This window comes from Dermacentor albipictus, chromosome 9 (assembly GCF_038994185.2).
Source record: "Dermacentor albipictus isolate Rhodes 1998 colony chromosome 9, USDA_Dalb.pri_finalv2, whole genome shotgun sequence".
NCBI lineage: Eukaryota > Metazoa > Arthropoda > Arachnida > Ixodida > Ixodidae > Dermacentor > Dermacentor albipictus.
In genome coordinates this window covers 119633113-119652984 of record NC_091829.1, presented here as the reverse complement: position 1 = coordinate 119652984, position 19872 = coordinate 119633113, and the positions used below count along the sequence as shown (strand labels likewise).

The window sequence follows — 19872 nt, the reverse complement described above, 5'->3', positions numbered from 1 at the left end:
CATCGAGGATTCGACAAACACCAGTCGCCAAGCATCGCATAATCACCGAGGAGTACGCTCGACCACTCCGCCAGAGCCCTTTCCGAGTTTCGCCGCGAGAACGCGAAGCTATAAGAGAACAAGTCGACGAAATGCTGCGCGACGACATCATCCAGCCGTCGAAAAGCCCGTGGGCATCCCCTGTTGTGCTGGTGAAGAAAAAGGACGGAACCCTTCGTTTCTGCGTCGATTATCGTCGTCTGAACAAGATCACGAAGAAGGACGTATACCCCCTTCCACGGATAGATGACGCATTGGATCGGCTCTGCAACGCTAAGTACTTCTCCTCGATGGACCTCAAGTCTGGCTATTGGCAAATAGAAGTCGACGAAAGAGATCGCGAAAAGACCGCCTTCATCACCCCAGACGGCCTCTACGAGTTCAAGGTTATGCCATTTGGACTGTGCTCGGCGCCTGCAACGTTCCAGCGCCTGATGGACACGGTTTTAGCGGGATTGAAATGGCAGACCTGTCTCGTTTACTTGGATGACGTCGTTGTATTCGCCGGAAATTTCGACGACCACCTTAGGCGGCTTGCCACAGTACTAGAGGCCATCAAGTCGTCAGGGCTCACTCTGAAGCCAGAAAAATGCCGCTTCGCTTACGACGAGCTTCTGTTCCTAGGCCACATCATCAGTAAATCCGGAGTACGCCCCGACCCCCAGAAAACAGCTGCCATCGCAAAGTTCCCGCAGCCCACCGACAAGAAGGCAGTGCGTAGATTCCTTGGCATGTGTGCCTACTACAGGCGCTTTGTCAAGGACTTTTCACGCATCGCCGAGCCGTTGACACGTCTAACTAAATGTGATGTTGAGTTCAAGTGGGAAACGCCGCAGGCCGACGCATATGAAGAACTCAAACGACGCATGCAGTCGCCGCCGGTACTTGCGCACTTCGACGAGTACGCCGATACAGAAATCCATATTGACGCCAGTAGCCTAGGCCTCGGTGCCGTTCTAGTCCAAAGGAAAAACGGAGTCGAAGAGGTGATCTCTTACGCTAGCCGGTCGCTGTCAAAAACGGAAAGCAACTATTCTACGACCGAAAAGGAATGCCTCGCCATCGTTTGGGCTACAGCTAAATTTCGCCCTTATCTTTATGGCAGGCCATTCAAAGTCGTCAGTGACCATCACGCGTTGTGTTGGCTAGCGAGTATAAATGATCCTTCAGGACGACTGGCGCGGTGGAGCGACTACAAGAATACGACATCACTGTAACCTACAAGTCCGGACGAAAACACTCCGATGCCGATTGCCTATCACGCGCCCCCATTGACCCGCCGCCGCAAGATGACGAAGATGACGACGCCTTCCTTGGCATGATAAGCGCGGAAGACTTCGCTGAACAGCAACGGGCAGACCCGGAGCTAAAAGGCCTGGTGGAATATTTGGAAGGGCACACCGACGTTGTCCCCAGGGCATTTAAGCCCAGATTATCTTCCTTCACGCTTCGAAACAATCTACTCGTGAAGAAGAACTTTTCACCAGTCCGCGCAAACTACCTTCTTGTTGTCCCGTCAGGACTTCGTCCAGAAGTATTGCACGCCCTACACGACGATCCGACCGCTGGACACCTCGGTTTTTCCCGGACACTATCGAGGATACAAGAAAAGTATTATTGGCCGCGCCTGACCGCCGACGTCGCCCGTTATGTCAGAACATGCCGAGACTGTCAGCGACGCAAGACACCGCCGACAAGGCCAGCCGGACTACTACAGCCAATCGAGCCTCCTTGCCTACCATTCCAGCAGATCGGGATGGACTTGCTGGGGCCATTTCTGATATCAACATCCGGGAATAAGTGGATCGTCGTGGCGACAGACTACCTCACCCGCTTCGCTGAAACTAAAGCACTGCCGAAAGGTAGCGCAGCCGAAGTGGCGAAATTCTTTGTCGAAAACATCCTGCTTCGATATGGCGCCCCAGAAGTCCTCATCACCGACAGAGGAACGGCCTTTACAGCGGAGCTCACCCAAGCCATTCTGAAATACAGTCAGACAAGGCACAGGAGGACCACGGCCTACCACCCGCAGACGAATGGTCTTACGGAGCGGCTGAATAAGACCCTCGCCGACATGCCAGCGATGTACGTCGACGTCGAACACAAGACGTGGGATGCCGTCCTGCCGTACGTAACATTCGCTTACAACACGGCGGTGCAAGAAACAACACAGATCCCGCCGTTTAAGCTGGTTTACGGCAGGAACCCGACGACGACGCTCGACGCCATGCTGCCCCACGTCACTGACGAAGAGAATGTTGACGTCGCTAGCTATCTCCAGCGCGCCGAAGAAGCCCGACAGCTCGCCCGCCTACGGATCAAGAACCAACAGAGGACCGACAGCCGACACTACAACCTCCGACGACGCTTTGTTGAGTACCAGCCCGGCGACCGTGTTTGGGTTTGGACACCGATACGCCGACGCGGACTCAGTGAGAAACTACTACGACGCTATTTCGGACCCTACAAGGTCATCCGACGTATTGGCGCTCTGGACTACGAGGTCGTGCCAGACGGCATTTCGCATTCACAGCGGCGCCGCGCACGATCTGAAGTGGTCCACGTGGTGCGCCTTAAACTCTTTTACGGTCGCTGACGAAATTCCTTATTTTTTTGTTGTTTTCTTTGCTACGGGTGTTTTTATTTCTCTTGTATGTAGCATCGGGTCGATGCTTTTTAAGAGGGGGGTATTGACACGTGTACTTATCTTTATCGGGCGACCACGTTTCGCCGCTTAACAACTGTAATCGCACAGCGAGGGATGCGCCTGAATGTATCCGATGTTTCTGGAAAGTTATCGACGCTTCTATCCGCGTGTCTGTTGTCGCCGAACCTTGTCTTATCAGATTTCATCGCGTGACACGAATGGTGTAGAACTTTGTGGACACGCGGGTCCCATCAGTTAATCTGGAACATTCGACGACTGATCTATAAAAGCCGACGCGCTTGACCCGCTGATCAGATTTTCGCCGATCGCCGACTGTGTTCGCCGCTATCGTTGTGCTTTAAGTGTAGCCTATTTTGTGGGCACAGGTTCGCCCAATAAAAGCTAGTTTTGTCTTTCACAGTACTGCTACTGTGTTCTCTCTTTACCGTCACTACCACGTGACAATATTACGTTTTTTTGTGTCGCAGTCGAAATCGCCTTTGATTTTTAAACAAAAGTTTGAAGACGCACTAGTAACTTGTTGCGATGTGACCATGTAGGGGCATACTTTACGTCGCGGTTTTCGACAAGGATGGCATCCGATGGCATCAGGGCATTCAGTCTTAGATGATGATGCTAGTATATCCCGAATATTTCTAGCTTATATACAGGTGCGCTTGCACCTGTATATATTCACAGGGAACAGAAAGAAAGTAAAAAAAAGAATGTCTGAACAACTTTAAGAGGAAGCTTTAGCTCGGGTTCTGCTATCTAAATACATGTAAAAGGAGAATTCGTTTTTTCTCTGCAAGCACTGCACAAAATTTGACGGGCATTGTTGCATTTGAAAGAAAGTCCAGTGACTATTAGTTTTGAATTTTGGATTTAGGTCGCCAAATTTTTATTAAAAATTGGCACAAATCGCAAATTTACAGGAAGCGAAACTATCAAGTTTAGAACTCCGCAACTCAGCAAGAAAAAAAAAAACGATATCGCGATTCTGTGAATTGTATGTGATAGCACTTCTAAAGCGAACGAATTTGACATCTTACACATGAATCTAAAAAAAGATCGTTAATATGTAATTGCAACTTTTGCAGAAACCTTGTAAACAACATAACTAATTCGCGTAAGATGTACAATTTCACATCAAATTTGTCTGCTTTGAATGATCTAACGGATGCCGTTTGCAGAACTGCGATATCTGTTCTTGATGCAGAGCTATTAATTTGTAAATTTCGTGCTTCTATTTTTTTTCAAACTTCAGAATATTTGAAAATTTTTCAAACAAAATTCAAGCCCCAAATCAAAATTCCGCTTTCAACAGTCACTAGAATTTAACTTTTTCTCTCAAATGCAACAAATTTCAATAAAATCGGTCGAAGGGTCATCTCAGAAAAACGTTTTTGCGTTTTTACATGTATTTGAATAGACAGCATCGGAGTTGGGCCCGAGCTAAAGCTTCCTCTTAAACTCTTAAGGATATGCGTAGCATACGTTCACTTTCAGCACAGGCTTGCAATGCGTCACTGCATGTCTCCTGCACTTTCTGTTTCTGTCGTTTTGTGTCCTGTGAGCGCTGCACAAATCACAAGATGAATACCTTCCAAGTTGCTCAATTTTAATTTTTGTAAGGCACAGACTGAACCTTGTAATAGCCGAGAGACGACGCACCAGACAAGGGCGACAAAAACGTTGCGCCGGCTCTCCCTGTCTGGTGTGTCCCGTCGTGGCTAATAGTTCAACCTTGTTTTACTCATCGTCAGCGCTTTACAACACGCACCGACATCGAGTGACCCAATAAACGCGCTGGTCTCGTGTTCTTTGTCCCCTTTGCACATTGTGGGCCATAGGGAGCGTGCTAACGTCACGCCTTCTACTTCCGCAGCCTTTGCTTCCGAGAGGACCACGAACAGCCGCCGTGGCGCGAGGGTGCCTTCCGGGTCGGCGAACTCTGCGGCGACGACGACGTCGCTGGCACTGACCTGCGGAAAGAACAGCACGACCTCATCGACGGTAACGTATAGTGCACGTCATCGGTCTACCCGCTTTCGCCCTTCTACGGGATAGCGAGGTCACTTCTTTCCTTGACTGACGTCGCCCGTAACTGTCAGAGGTTTGAGTACTGACGCACCGTTTAGAACTTGAAGCCTTTGGGAAGGCTAGAAGCTCTCGCGTCCGCGAACAGTCGTATTTCTCGCTTGGCTTTCGCGCCTTATGACGTTTTGCTTCCCCGCATGACGCATACGGGGAGGAAGTAAACTGCCTTCGCGCCAAGTTTTCCATGCCGTCAGGCGGCGCTCGCATCGGAGCAATCGCGGGCGAGGCTAGGCGACACACCGCCCCTTTTCGGAGGGCATGCCAATAAATTATCATCATCGCGCCATTTGTAGGCGCTGCTGTGCAACGCCCACCATGGTGCATACGCCAATGTGGGCGTGTTCATTACGCCCTCACGCAGCTGCGACCAGAGATTGTGATTGCTCCGATAATAGGGATAATCTCTAATGGCATTTCCTTTGAAATAGGGCGGTAACAAAAAAATTCGCGAGGCAGGTTTGATTGTAAAGGCTGGCACTCTTTCAAACGTCCAATATTGACAACCACAGATGAGCCGTAAGGGCCAAGAAACACCCAAGACAATGCAGCTTACACGCCGTATACCGCGCTGCATCGGAACAACAGCCCCCTCTCTCCTCTGCGCCCTTTGTACCCTTTAAGTGCTGTGGCTAGAACTACACTGTGGCTGGTTAGCCGTAGCGCAATGCACTGATGGTTTCGCTTCCTTGAATTCAAACAAAGCGTGGAGGCAGTGATTGCTTGACATTTCGTGTTTCGCATTCAATTTTTTTACGATTATTGTCATTCTACTTTTTTTTTTTGAAATTTTGCGACTCCCGTCGTAAGCAATGTCTGCTCCTTTTATTTTACGATCTCAAACCTGCCTGATTACGCGGTGTGGTTCCGTCCGCAGCTAGTATTGTATGAGTGGGCATATCACTGGACCTTCACTGGCGTACGATTGGCCGCTTGCGGCACTTTCCATGTATTCGCGGGCTTGTGCCCCGCTCGGAAAAACACCTTTATGTAGCACGTATTGGGCAACAGAAAGCTGTATCGGGAATCTTATGTGTTGATCCACAATTGTTTAATTGACACTTTAAATGTAATGATAACATTTCCGATGTTCATTAATTAATTGCCACTAATTATGTAATTACGTGGAATGAACAAAATAACATGAGTATCCACAAGTGACGGCAAACAACATTAGCTTCGTTTTGTACAGCTACGTGGCATTTGCATATTTTAAAATCTTTGTGCATGATAGTTGAGGCGGCCTGTATAGCGTTGCAAATGACGGTGGTCTGCATGCTTATGACCACCGTTAGTTGAAGGAGACAAATAATTATGGGGTGTTACGGGCCAAAACAACGATCTGATTATGAGTAACGCAGTGGTGGGGGACACTGGATTAATTTTGACCACCAAGGGATCTTCTACGTGCCCCCAATGCACGGGACAATGGCATTTTTGCATTTTCCCCCCATGGAAATGCAGCCGCTGCTGCCGGAATTTGATCCCGCGATCTCTAGCTTAGCAGGCGAACAGCCTATTGCCGCTAAGCCACCGTTGCGAGAGCCACTGCCATTTGCACTTCGCTCCTCAAAGAGGGTTGTCTCGTGTCTCCTTCCTTCGTCCGTTGTTTTATTTGGCGCCTTCGTTGTAATCATGTATAACCAACTCGCCCACCAGCACGTGCTCAGTGTCCTCAAAGAGGTAGGACGTTTGTCGAATGATCTCCCAAACAAAATTAAGCAATGGAGGTGCATGCGGTTGAAATCATGGATCCGGGACGGCAAAGAGGTCTGACGGAGTGCTAACGCGTTTCTCTCGCATTTACTGCTATACCGGCACTGATATCTTCAGTCGGGAGGTCCCAAGTGTGAAATACCTACTAGTGTGGAATGCGAAGCACGGAATACCTACTATATAGCTGCAGCAAAGTGCCTGGAATGAGACAAACCACGCTCGTCGTTGAAGGAAAGCGCGCAGCCTCGGTCGTTTCGCCTCTGTTCAGAAGCACGCACGTCACGTGACTGACGCAGGGCTGGTGGCGGGCGGCGACGCGCTCGTGCGGGAGCCCCCGCTCTTCTGGCGCGCCCGGCGGCCGGACGACGCGGACGCGCCGAAGATGCTGGCGCAGTGCCTGGCCAAGTGCGAGGTCGAGTGCCTCGGCGAGTTCCTCACGGCGGACGACCGCCCGCTGGACGACGCCGAGCTGATCAGGTGCCGCGCATGCCTCGTTCCTCGCGCCCCATTGTCCCTCACTCGCTCCTATTCGCCAACTGGCTGGCGCGCGCATGCATTCGCAAGCGCACATGCACAGTGCCTCAAGGAACGCTAAAGAGATACAGTAAATTAGTTTAGAATGAGAAAATATTAGTTAAAAACACTTTGCTTTATTCTCACTCTAATAGCTTGCAAATTTGAAGAGAAAATGAAGTTAAAAGTTAAGTTTTTTTTTTTAATTTGCAAGCCGGCGCCGACACCGACGCCGGATTTTCGGCGACACGGGGACCTTAACGCTATCGCTTTAAACGTTTTTGGCTGTTAATCTCATATGAGCTATCTGTTTGATGTAACGTGTGTAATGATATTTAATTACAAAGGTAATTACAATACGCCTAGCGGCAGCCTAGTAGCAGCGCACAGCACGAGCTCTCTCGCAGTGACCGCACGGGTCGTCGTCTTCCAGCTACCACCGAAAACGCGAGGCCCGTCTGTTTCATTACTTTGGTCATGTTAAACTCGTTCTGGCGATTCGGGGAGCAGGCAAGACGAGGTGGTCGTAATGTCGCTTTATTTAGGCGGCTAACAAGCACGGTCTCGCGACCATTACAACGAAGGTTCGGCGATGGTGTGACGGCTCGACGGTATAGTTCACAAGTGAGGTGGCGTCGATGGTACGGTACGGACCGTGGTTCTGACAAGAAGACACAACCCCTATCGCCGAGCAGTTTTCGAGGAGAGCCGTGGCGAAGGACGAAGTTACGAAGAATGAACGTCGCAACGTCGCTGCGGCAAGGGCCATAGTGACGGCGTAGAGCATCAGGTGATCGACGCCAAGAATCCAGCGATTTCCGCAGCCACTGTATGGAAGGAGGTCACAGAGGTTGATGCTGACGCGGCTGAGCAGGACACGGTGACGGCTGTAGTGCGCCAGGAGGGCACTGTGGAGTGGCTTTTGACGGGCGGTACAAGATCGTGCGTGCTGCTGGACAAAGCGGTACACTCCACACCAGAGATATCGCTGACGCTGCCTTGTGAAGGTTTGCCATTGTAAGCTGTTGTGGGCTCATTACAACAGGCGTTTCGGTGGCGATGGTGACTGCCGCCGCCGGTGTCCGGTGTCCATAGCAGTTATCACCGGGAGTGAAAAAAACAAAGAAAGAAAGAAGAATCACCGCGCCTTCCAGTCCGTAAAGATGGCCGAACAGCGAAGCTGTGTTAGTCACACCGAGTGTTACACAGTCAAACTTCGCAAGCAGTCTGTATTGTAAATATTTTGTTTCACCATTCTATCACCTCATTTTCGCTTCTGCGTGCTTCGCGTAATGAGCATGCTTTAGGAGCGCTGCTTCTAAACTCGGCATCTCCGGCGCGCAGCTCGGGGTCGGCCCTACGACGATGAGCCCGTTCACGGGCCAACTCTCACTGATGCTCGCCGTAGGCAGCTTTTTCCTCAGGAGTACGCACTACTCGTGGTTTTCCCATAGTTGAAGTTGGGATGGAATGTGCGGAACTACTAATCCAAAGTTCCGTATATTGGGCGAAAGGCCCCCCACTGGAGATGCGGGCGCTGCAATTGTTTTGACGATTGGAAGGATTGGCCTGATGATTAACGTTGCTGCCGGCACTTCTTGCGCCATCAAGAAGTGCCGGCAGCCACGCGCTCCTATTTGCGTGTCAATTGCTCGGAACTGTTCGTTGGCCGCAAATCGCCAGCATAACATGTTTCTTTCGCGGCAGGGTGGTATCAATCTTCGATAAATTCGATGCCAATCTGGCTCGATCGCCGAAAATGCACCATGTGGCAACCGTATAATATTCGCGTCTAAGATAGCATTCTCACAGGGGGAAAGGGGCGACGCCTTTTCCCCTGTTGAGCCCTTTTTCCTCTCCCGCTAGGTCACGTGGCCCCTTTTTAGCGAAGTCCGACAACGACGGCACAGGGTCTGCATAAACAGATTCACTGTAAGGAGACCTAGCTCCCACCGGGATCGAACCCGGGTCCACTGCGTGGCAGTGAGCAACACCTCCGCTCAGCCACGCCAGCGCTTGTCTATAGCATGCAGCGGGAAAATTCTCCATAAACGCGCCCTAGCGCGCGAGGACAAACGCGATGTCATATGCGCGCCGCGTAACGTCGATCGACACGAGCACGTTTTACTTCCACTTGCATATTACTATACCAGATAGAACGCCATTGCCATAGCCATCGCCATAGCCATCGCCGCCATCGCCCTCGCCCTGCTAGACGGTCGTGGGTCCGAGATATATAGCGATTCCAAAACGGCAGTTAGGGCTTTTCAGAAGGGTTGCATCGCCAAGCAAGCTGCTCGTCTTCTTAGCAGCTCGAGTCGATATGCTCTCACGCATCATTCAATCCACAGGTTTCCAGCTCACGTAGGGTCGGTCGAGGGTGCTCCCCTGAACATGAATGAGTCTGCTCACGAGGCTGCACGTGACCTCACCGACCGCGCTTCCTCTGCAAGAAGCACCGACTCCCCTCCTCCCTACGGCCACAGGGATGCTCCCGCTACTCACAACGAGATTATTAAATTCTTCTACATGTCTAGAAGGGTCTTTCCACCCCCTCACCCCAGGTTGAATAGGGCGCAAGCCGTTTCTCTTAGGCTTCTGCAGACCAGCACGTATCCGTGTCTGTCCGTTCTCCACGAGGCTTACCCGGACGTGTATGGCCACGATGCAGGCACGTACCCAGGATTTTTTTTCGGGGGGGGCCCACCACCTCCGTCATCATCATCATCATCATCATCATCATCATCATCATCATCACCACCACCACCATCATCATCATCATCAGCAGCAGCAGCAGCAGCAGCAGCAGCCTGTTTTATGTCCACTGCAGGACGAAGGCCTCTCCCTGCAATGCGATCTCCAATTACCCCTGTCCTGCGCCAACCGATTCCAACTAGCGCCCGCGAATTTCCTAATTTCATCGCTCCGTCTAGTCTTTTGTCGTCCTCGATTGACTTTTCCTTCTCTTGGTAACCATTCTGTAACCCTTATGGTCCAACGGTTATCTAACCGGCACATTACATGACCTGCCCAGCTACATTTTTTCCTCTTGATGTCAATTAGAATATCGTCTATACCCGTTCGCTCTCTGATCCAAACCGCTCTTTCTCTCTCTTAACGTTATGCCTAGCAATCTTCGTTCGATCGCTCTTTGCGCGGTCCTTAACTTGCTCTCAAGTCTCTGCCCCATATGTCAGCACTGGCAAAATGCACTGATTGCACACCTTACTTTTCAATAATAATGGTAAGCTTCCAGTCAGGAGCTAGCAATGTCTGCCGTATGCGATCCAACCTATTTTTATTCTTCTGTGAACTTCCTTCTCATGATCAGGGTTGCCTGTGATTAATTGACCTAGGTAAACGTGCCCCTTCACAGTCTCTAGTGGCCGACTGGCGATCCTGATCTCTTGTTCCTTTGTTGTTGTTGTAGCCTGTGGCACGTGTGGCTCCTACCCATGATGGGGGATTGGCCAAGAAATGGGTGGATTATTCCAAAATAATATAGAATATAATATAGCATTGAATAGGGTTGAATCACCGACTAAAATAATATCAGAAAGGTTCTGTTGAATGAGGGATAATTAATTTAAAAGTAATAAAAAAATAGAATTTAGCAGGGCATTCGCTTAGATTCTGTAATGAATGTTGACAGCGAAGCATGCATCCCTGTGGCTGAATTCCAAAGTGGACGCCCCGAACGAGAGAATTGCAGGTTCTGTCAAGTCCAGGTCAATTCTTCGAAAAGGTATCTTCAACAATCTTTTTCTTAACGCAGCAAAGCGGCGGCAAGATAGAAGAAAGTGCTGTATCGTCTCCTCCTCTTCACTAAAAGAACAAAGGGGAGAGGGAACCAAACCCGACCTGTATAAATAGAAATTTAGGGTGGGAATGCGGCAGCGTAATTTGGTGAGGCAGACACCAATTACGCTGCATCTCAAGCATCTTTCTGTAACAAGATTCGCTATGCCAGGGAAATGCCAGGTGTTTATATTCTGGAGAAGCTGTCAAATGTGGGTTTCTGGGTTTATGTGGGTTTCAAATCTGGTTTCTGTCAAATAGGAGTTTCTGTATCCTGTTCATTACTGTTTCTAAGTGAGGTATCGTGACTACTCTTGGTACTGTATACAGGTCAGCTTAGGATTTTTCTGCTGCTTTTACTATATCTTCGAGATTGCTGATGTTATCCCCCTTTTTATCTTTTAGTGCATACATCATGGTTTGTCCTATGCCAGGTTTTTTTTTTTACTGATTTCAGGCTGCGTTCATGTTTTACGGCTTCTTCAGTGTTTCGCATGTTATAGTTTCGAATATCAGTTATTTTCGCCTTGTTGATCAGTTTTGACTGTTCCGCGAATTGCGTAACGCTGTGCGGCCGCCAGTCCCATACAACCGCGTAGAGCGCAGGACTCTGCGATTCTAGGCGTACTGCGCTCACCGCGAAAGGTTAGAAAAACACCCACATAAACACAGCAGAGAAGTGGCTACGTGAGGCGGTTCGACCGATAACTGTAGAAGCGTCATTCAAAACAAGTAATTGTTCTCCACTTCCGGCGGCGTTTTCTCTACTTCCTTTTTCAATAAAAAGATGTTGATCCATAAATAGTCTCATAAACAACTCTTAACTTTTTTTATTATTCACTTTTGCTTGCAGTTTGGTTGTTGCTTTGGCTCTCTCCCTTAGTATATCGCTTAATTTCTCAACTCCTTGCGATTTTTGTTTCCAGTTGCCAATTTTGCACGAAAAGTGCTATACAGTTCGGGAAAAACAGACGAGGTAACGGGCGACAGTCATCTTGCTTATGCGTTTAAGGGTTATTGCAGGGTTTCATGATGGACGCTCTTTCACATTATTTTATTTCCCACCTTATCTAACCCATATCACGTGTATATGGTTCCGGGCATCTGCCAGCGTCACGGCGAGCCGTAACTAGAGAAAATAATGAAGCAAAGGGAAAAGTTAAAAGCAATTGGCGTTTTCTCCGGCCGCAACTCGTTCCATGAGAGTACAGACCAGCTGAGTAACAGCCGCATCCCTCTACTGGTCCCAGGATCAGCCTAAACAAAGAGGGTTGAACTAACAAAAGCAACAGCTATGCGCGTGACGGTTGAATAGATGGTGACAGCTGAACGCATCTCGAGTTAATCGTGCGGGTGCGGAATCTATGAGAAACCTGTCCTTCACATTACAAGAGGTGCCGATAACTACCGCCGTCTAAAAGGAGTGAAAAAGGCAGCATAATGCTGACCGATGAACAGCTGTCAAGCCTCAACATTGATCTGGTGGCGCTTTAGGAATGTGTGAGGAGTGGTGGCGTGGGTGGGGAGGGGGGGGGGGGTATGTCTCTAAATTTCGGGGGGGGCCCGGGCCCCCCCGGGCCCCCCCCTGGGTACGTGCCTGCCACGATGCCTGCCCCTCCTGCGGGCAGACCTCCACTCTAGCGCACATGCTGTGGGAGTGCGGGTCGACATACCCCAAGTTCATCAAGGAGGAGTGGGACTCGCTTCTGCGTAGCCCCGCTCTAGAAAAGTAAATCCTGGCTGTCCGGCGTGCCCGCGACCGGGCCGGTGGGCTAGACCTGCCGGTCCCGACGTGGGACTAGCCGAGTGCGCGACGAGTTCGCGTCCTCGCCGGACCTACAATAAAAGTTTCTTCACTCACTCACTCACGCCATGTGGCAGATGCGTTATCAGGCAGGTAATGAATGTTTGAGGAAGAAAAAGAAGTTTGAGATGACGTGTACAAGAACGCTAGAAAAATATACATTGTGTACCTGATGAATTCAAGCTGGCTAGGTGACCACGTCACCGCCCCGTTTAATTAAATTATGGGGTTTTACGTGCCACAACCACGATCTGATTATGAGGCACGCCGTAGTGGGGGACTCCGGAAATATGGACCACCTGGGGTTCTTTAACGTGCACGTAAACAACAGTACACAGGTGTTTTCGCATTTCGCTCCCATCGAAATGCGGCCGCCGTGGTCGAGGATCGATCCGGCGGCCTCGTGCTTAGCAGCCCGACGTCTTAGCCCCTAAGCAACCGCGACCGCTGCGTTTCAAAGGGGATGCTAATAACTCATCATCATCATCATTAGCATCATATCGCTCGAATTGCTCTGCAATGTCAGATTCGGGCCGCGTAGCGTCTATACGTGCGCCCTTTGCATTGCAGTTGCACATTATTACACCATGTGGCATGTCATGTAGCAACTGCAGCTAGCGGTGCAAGGCAGATAGAAAATTCTTGACGAAAGAAAAGAATTTCATGGAGATGCATAAATACTGATGTAATGATGCAAAACATGTGTCACATGCCTGATTATTTCAAGCAGGCTAAGTGACTGTTTTTCACCGTCCTGTTTCAAAGGGGAATGCCATTAAATGAGTATCATGATCATTACCATCGTATTGGGAAATTTTACATGCGCGCCGCGTAGCGTCGATACGTACAAACTTTGTATGGCAGTTCAGTTATATTACATGAAGTGCCCCGACGTGTAGCAGCTGCATATAATAGTCGCATGGTCCATGTAGCTGGGCCTGGATGTAGCCGGCTAAGTGACCATCTGTCAACATCCCGTTTCGGAGGGGATGCCGTCATGATGAACACCATGATCAACAGCAAAGTACCATGCCATGGGTCAAGGGATGTGGCATGTGCGCCATGTAGTTTGCGTACCTGTATTTATGTACACGTTATGGGGCCTCCTCGCAAGGGACGAACCTGAAGGATCGATTCGTAGATCTACGCGCGCGGCTGCAACCACGTAACACCGAGTACAGGCGACCGCTGTGCAGAGAGCAGGACAAGCCGCAGCTCGCTGTCGACGTCGGGCGGACGTCGTTCTCGTGAAAACGACGCGAAGATACGTCACCACGAAGACCCTGTAGTGCGTGGTGCCGAAAATGTAGGTCCAGTGGAGCCGCTCCTCCAGCTGACGCTGTGACTGTGCTGCGTGTGCCGCACAGGCCTGTGACTTTTTAGGGTCGCCGGCGTGCGCGCTTTGAGAGTCGGCATGGAAGTACGCGCAGATATAGGAGCGCATGTGATGAGGGATAGCCAGAGACCATTTCCGAACGTCGGGCGTATAGTTGCGACAGTAGAAGGTGTTATCTCACACGGCAAAATGGGCTGATGAGTCGAGCAGCAAGGCAAGCGATGGGTCATTGCGTTGCTCGGAGGGCGCATCAATGGCGGTTAGTACAGAAGAAGCCACACCAGGTGTCATTGGCGAGCGGGAGAGTGTGTTGGCGTCGGAATCCTTTCGATCGGAGCCGTATACAACACGAGTGTCATATTCCTGACCGCGAAGTGTCCAAGGCCGAGGCGGCCAGGCGCGTCTTTCAAGGAGGACAGCCAACAAAGGGCGTGATGGTCAGTGATGATACCGACGGGACGACCTTAGAGGTGTGGTCTAAACTTGCCCAAAGAAAGCCCAAATGATGGCTAGACATCCCATCTTTGTGAAGGAGTAATTCAACTCAGCTTTTTGAAGTGTACGGCTCGCATAAGCCACGACGTATTCTTCATTAGTGGCTTTCCGTTGTATTCTTCATTCACGACGTATTCTTCATTAGTGGCTTTCCGTTGTGTCCAGACCGCACCAAGGCCGACACCTCTGTCGGCGCAGTTGGGTGTTAATGGCGAAGAATCGGCGATGAAGACAGCAACCGGCGTAACTTGCCAAAGGCTTCATCGCATGCTGATGACCACGCAGAAATGCTTTGGCTTCGATAATCAGATTCGTCAAGGGCGTGATGATAAAGAGGAAGTTCTGGCGCAGCAATGACAATAACAACACATGCGCCTGATCTCGCTCACGCACTGTGTGGGCAAGGTCATGGAACGCATGGTTCTCGGAAGACTTCAAGCACACCTGGACTAGACGAGTGAGATGCCGTCGACCATGTATGGATTCCGCCAGCACCTGAGCACCCAAGATGTCCTGATCTAATTACACGAACTAGTGAATAAGAGAGCAACGAGCCACGCGCCCCGGGTAGACGACGCCCCGGGGCACGCAGACGTGTCTCACGGCTGCGTGCTCGAGAACCTGCGCAAGACGAGGTGTGGCCGCAAGACCTACGGGTATTTAAAGATTTCCTAACCAATAGAACGGCGACTATCCGGATAGGAAAGGAACGGTCCGAGCCTGTGGAGCTCGGAGACAGGGGTACCCCACAGGGGTCGGTGCTGTCGCCTCTGCTCTTCAACCTGACCCTTCTGCCCCTGCCTGAACTACTCATTCAGATCGAAGGCGTGGACCACGCGTTCTATGCCGACGATATAACGGTGTGGACGAACCACGCGGGGTCCAATGCCTGGGCGTGGGCGGAGGAAGTCCTGCAGAGAGTGGAAACGACCGTCCATGAGTATGGCCACGACCTGCGGCCTGAGCTGCACTCCACAGGAATCGGAGCTGCTCATGGTACAGCCGGAATACCAAAGAAAGAGCCGCCGCCGAACATAATTATCACCATCGACTGCACAGAGATCAAGCCAACGCAGCGGATCCGCATACTGGGCCTGCTGTTGCGCAGCGACGGCAAGGCGCACGCAGCCGTCAGCAATGTCAAGGCCACATCAGAGCAGGTCCTGAGCATGATCCGGAGAGTCACCAACCGGAACAGAGGGATCAAAGAAGAAGACGCACTGCGCTTGGTACAGGCATTCGTTGTGTCACGCCTAATGTACTCCGCCCCGTACCTCCAGGTTACGAAGGTGAACCGCGAGACGCTGAACACGACGATAAGGAAGGCAGTCAAGCGCGCCATGTGCGTCCCAGTCTACTTGTCAACGCAGTATCTGCTGGACATGGGTGCCCACAACACGGTGGAAGAGCTGGTGGAAGCACACCTATCCCACCAGAGAGTAAGGCTGAGTCGGACAGAGCACGACCGGGCCGTCCTACGCAAGATAGGATGGCAAATTGGACAGAAACCGACAACGGAGCTGCTCCCCACAACGTGGAGAGACATCGTTGAGACCAAGTCCCTCCTCCAGAACATGCAGCCGGGGAGGAACGACGAGAGACGCTCTGCGCGGGCCGAGGCACTGGCTTGACAGCTGGAAGAGGACTCCGAGATTCTCTACGCGGACGCCTCGCTTCCCAAGCACGGCACCAGAGCAACGGTGGTTGTCACCACCATCGATAAACTGGTCACAGGCGCGTCGATGCGGACGACGAATACAGCCGAAGCAGAAGTGGCCGTGGCCCTCGCACTCGCACAACCGGGAGTGAGGACCGTGGTCACAGACTCCAAGACCGCCTACGCAAGCTACGTTCATCTCTCCCGCTGTACTAGCGATCCTCACCAAACGCAAATTACCGGGATGGGCCGCTGAGCTCGTGTGGGTCCCGGCTCACTCGCAAGTGGAAGGCAACGCACTCGCCGACCACTATGCCCGAGAACTGTCAATCCTGGCTGAGGACGAGCCAGAGCTGCCGAACCCCGTGACAAATTACAAAGACATCACCCAAATGTACAGAAGCGGCAGATATAGGCTTCCCCGTCCGCATCCGCAGCTCAGCCGAAGGCAGCAAACGATCGTGCGACGCACGCAAGCGGGGTTGCTAGCGCGTCCCGTGCTCCTGCACAAGTTGTTCCCAACAGAGCATGACACTTCATGCCCGTTTTGCAGACGATCAGAAGACACTCTTGCACACATCCTTGCAGAGTGCACTAGGCTTAAAAACCCCCCACCACCCCTATCCCCACCCTCCCCAGCCCCCCCGAGCGATGAGAGACCTTGTTGTCCAGCCCCGACCTACCGACCCAGCTCGCGCTGGCGGCTAGGGGCCAGGAACTGCTGGACGCATATGGGACCTGAGAAGAAGGTTCCACCCCGTCTGGTGCCAGCACGCACCAACCTTTACTAAGGGCGCAATAAAAGTTGATTCTCTCTCTCTCTTGAAAACTAGACGACTGCGCGAAGTTTGTCGGGATCGGGAAGGATCCTGCTTTCGAGGCAACATGACCCAAGAAAGTTGATTTTAGGGCAACGAAACGGCAGTTCTTCAGGCTGAAGTGTAGGCCAGCTGAAGTGAAACAAGTTAGGACGTCATGAAGGTGGACGAGATGGGTCGGAAAATACTTTGAGGAATGAAATATGTCATCCAGGTAACATAAACAAGTCCTCGACTTGTGGCCGTGAAGGAGGGTATCAGTCATGCGCTCAAAGGCAGCGGGAGCATGGCAGGGCCCAAACGACATAACGTTCAACTCATACAAGCCATATTGCGTGACGAAAGCTGTCTCTCGGCGTTCAGCCTCAGCCATAGCAACTTGCCAATAGCCAGAACAGAGATTTAAAGTATTCTGCACCTCGCAGACAATGCAGAACGTCGTCGATCTGAGGCAGTGGGTAAACGTCTTTTCTTGTAATCCTATTTATGCGGCGGTAATCGATACAGAATTGAATGGAGCCATCTTTCTTTTCGTGAGGTGACGACCAAGGACTTTGAGAAGGCTAAATGACGCCGTGCTGCAGCATGTCTTCCGCTTATTCCGTGATAACTCGGCGCTCTTCTGCAGAAACGTGATAGACACGGTGTCGCTAGCGTGCACGTGAACCCATGTGAGTGGTATGATAGACACTAGTCGTGCGTCGCAAGAATGGTTGGTTGCAATTGAACGAACAAACGTTAAGTTAGTTCTTAACGAACTGGTTAAGGAGTGTAAAAAGTTGGGTGCGATGAGATGGCGAATAGTTAGCGGTGATGGCACAGTCGAAAGCGGCTGAAGGCGATGTTGCTGAGAAAGAGGTTATGGCGTCCAGATGTAAACGGCTGGTGAAATCATGAACGTCAAGATCTTCAGTACACGTGACAGCTTGCACATATTCTAACGTCTCAGTCACCACGCAGTAGGGTCACTGGGTACCCGTGCGAGTTGCATATGAGTATGAAAATGGATTCGATCAGACCTAACAGTGCAGATGGTGAATGGCAGAAATAACTCCTTGCGGTGAGCAAGCATGTCAGATGGCGTCAGTGGAGTCTGGCAGCGCGGCACACGATAGGCTTATATTCATGGACTTCCCCGGAGGTAAATCAGTATCAGCACCAACGAAGACTTTGCAAACACCGAGGTCGGGGTCGACCGATGGTGAGTCGCACATAACGGCGAAAGGTCCACTTGCGCGCGAGTATAATCGATGATTGCGCTATGACAGGAAGCCCCAAACGAGAATGAGATCATGAGAACAGGATGGCAACACGAAAAACTCGATGATGTAGAAAACATCTTGGCTGACAACCAGGGCTGCATACATCAGTAGGATCAATTCGCTGCGCGCCAGCATTGCTGAGTGCCATGCTAGAGAGAGAGAGATTGTGACATTTTTCAGCTGACGGCGAAGTTTTCATGGATGACGAGAATGGTGGCCCCGGTATTGACAAGCGCTTCTGCGACTGTTCCCTCAACGTGAACGCCAGTGACATACTGCGGTGAAAATTTAGGTCTCAGGCTTGCAGTTCCTACCTTCGTAACTATGCTAATCAGTTTCCTTCGGCAGTAGGTGGTCGACAATGCATAGGCTACAGCGACTGTCGACGTGGAGAAGTCTGAACGGCGGTCCAGCTCACAGGGACTAGGCGGTGAGTCAGCGGCATCCCAACCACGAATATCTGCAGCATGTTGTTGCGCGTAGCGAAACTGGTCGAAGGCGCCGTGGTTAGATAGAGGACATGTTGCAACAATAGAAGTGCACAACGTGACCGGCAATGCCACAGGCGAAGCAAATAGGCCTGTTGTCTGGCGTGCGCCACGTGTCGGCTCGACGAAGAAGCTGGGGGGACTGCCGTGGAACGGGAGCAGGGGGAACCCGGTGCGTTGGTGGTGGGACGGAATATGATGGTGTCCGTGTGACAGCGCGCCAGTATAGTTGAGCGGCGGAGGTGTGATCCGCGACGGGTAGTCGCCATAAGAGAGCCGTGTCTTCGGAGATACGAATAGCGGCGGGTATTCGGCATTGGTGAGCGGTGCCGTCACAGGAGCTAGTGGGCAAATTGGCTGAAGCGCGTCAAATATCTGGGCACGGATGGCTTGTTGCAGAGCCGGAGTCAGTGCTGGGGCAGGTTCCTGGCCATAGGGAGAAGCGACAGCTGGCGGGTCGCTTCCTCGCGAATGAAATCCTTCAGCTGAAATACGAGAGCAGAATGATCGGCATGGCCAGCAGCAACTGCGATGGTGGAGACGGCGTCGGCCTGTGGGACATTCTGGCGGCCGGTCTTAAGTTGACGGTGCACTTCGTCGAAACTATGACGCAGGTTGAAGAGAAAGGCGAGCCTGATTGGACTCTTGGCAAGCAGCATTTGAAGACCAGTCGCCTTCAATGCCTTTCAGAATACGTTTGATCTTCTCATCCCCCGTCATACTTTAACACCACTGCAGAGGCTCAATACATCCTCAGTATAGCTGGGAAAAGTCGCCCGGCTGCTGTGCTCGCTGGCGCAGACGCTGTTAGGCTGGCGGACAGCGGGGCAGCCAAACACTTCGGGATGGAAGTGTGTGCTGAATGTGGACCAACTGAAGACGCCAGACTTGTGGTTCTTAAAACTACAGGCTTGCGACATCAGCAAGGTAAAATATCACCAAATATTTTTTTAACTGCGCGAACAAACGACCAGAAAGAGAGGAAACAAGGACAGGTGCTCTGCCCTTTTGCTCCCTCTGATCTCTCTGTGATCGTTTGTTCGCGCAGTTAAAAAACGTTTGCTAGTATGCACCAACTCACCTAACAACAAGTTCTTCTAAACTACGTAAGATATCACACCGTTAAGATTGGTCTGGTCATCCCACATATTGTGAGGGCTTACACGTTCATAGGAGGACAGCCAGTCCTCGACGTCATGCTC

At 51.2% G+C, this 19872-nt stretch overlaps 1 protein-coding gene across 2 annotated transcripts in view; it reads left to right on the top strand.

The window, feature by feature from the left end:
- Positions 1–19872, top strand: part of LOC135911246 (uncharacterized) — a 104175-nt gene that overhangs the window by 44477 nt on the left and 39826 nt on the right. For both annotated transcript variants that reach the window (XM_065443438.2, XM_065443439.2), the window contains 2 exons: positions 4575–4702; positions 6796–6976. In XM_065443438.2, coding sequence (XP_065299510.1) covers positions 4575–4702; positions 6796–6976 — 309 coding nt within the window. The remainder of the gene's footprint in view (positions 1–4574; positions 4703–6795; positions 6977–19872) is intronic.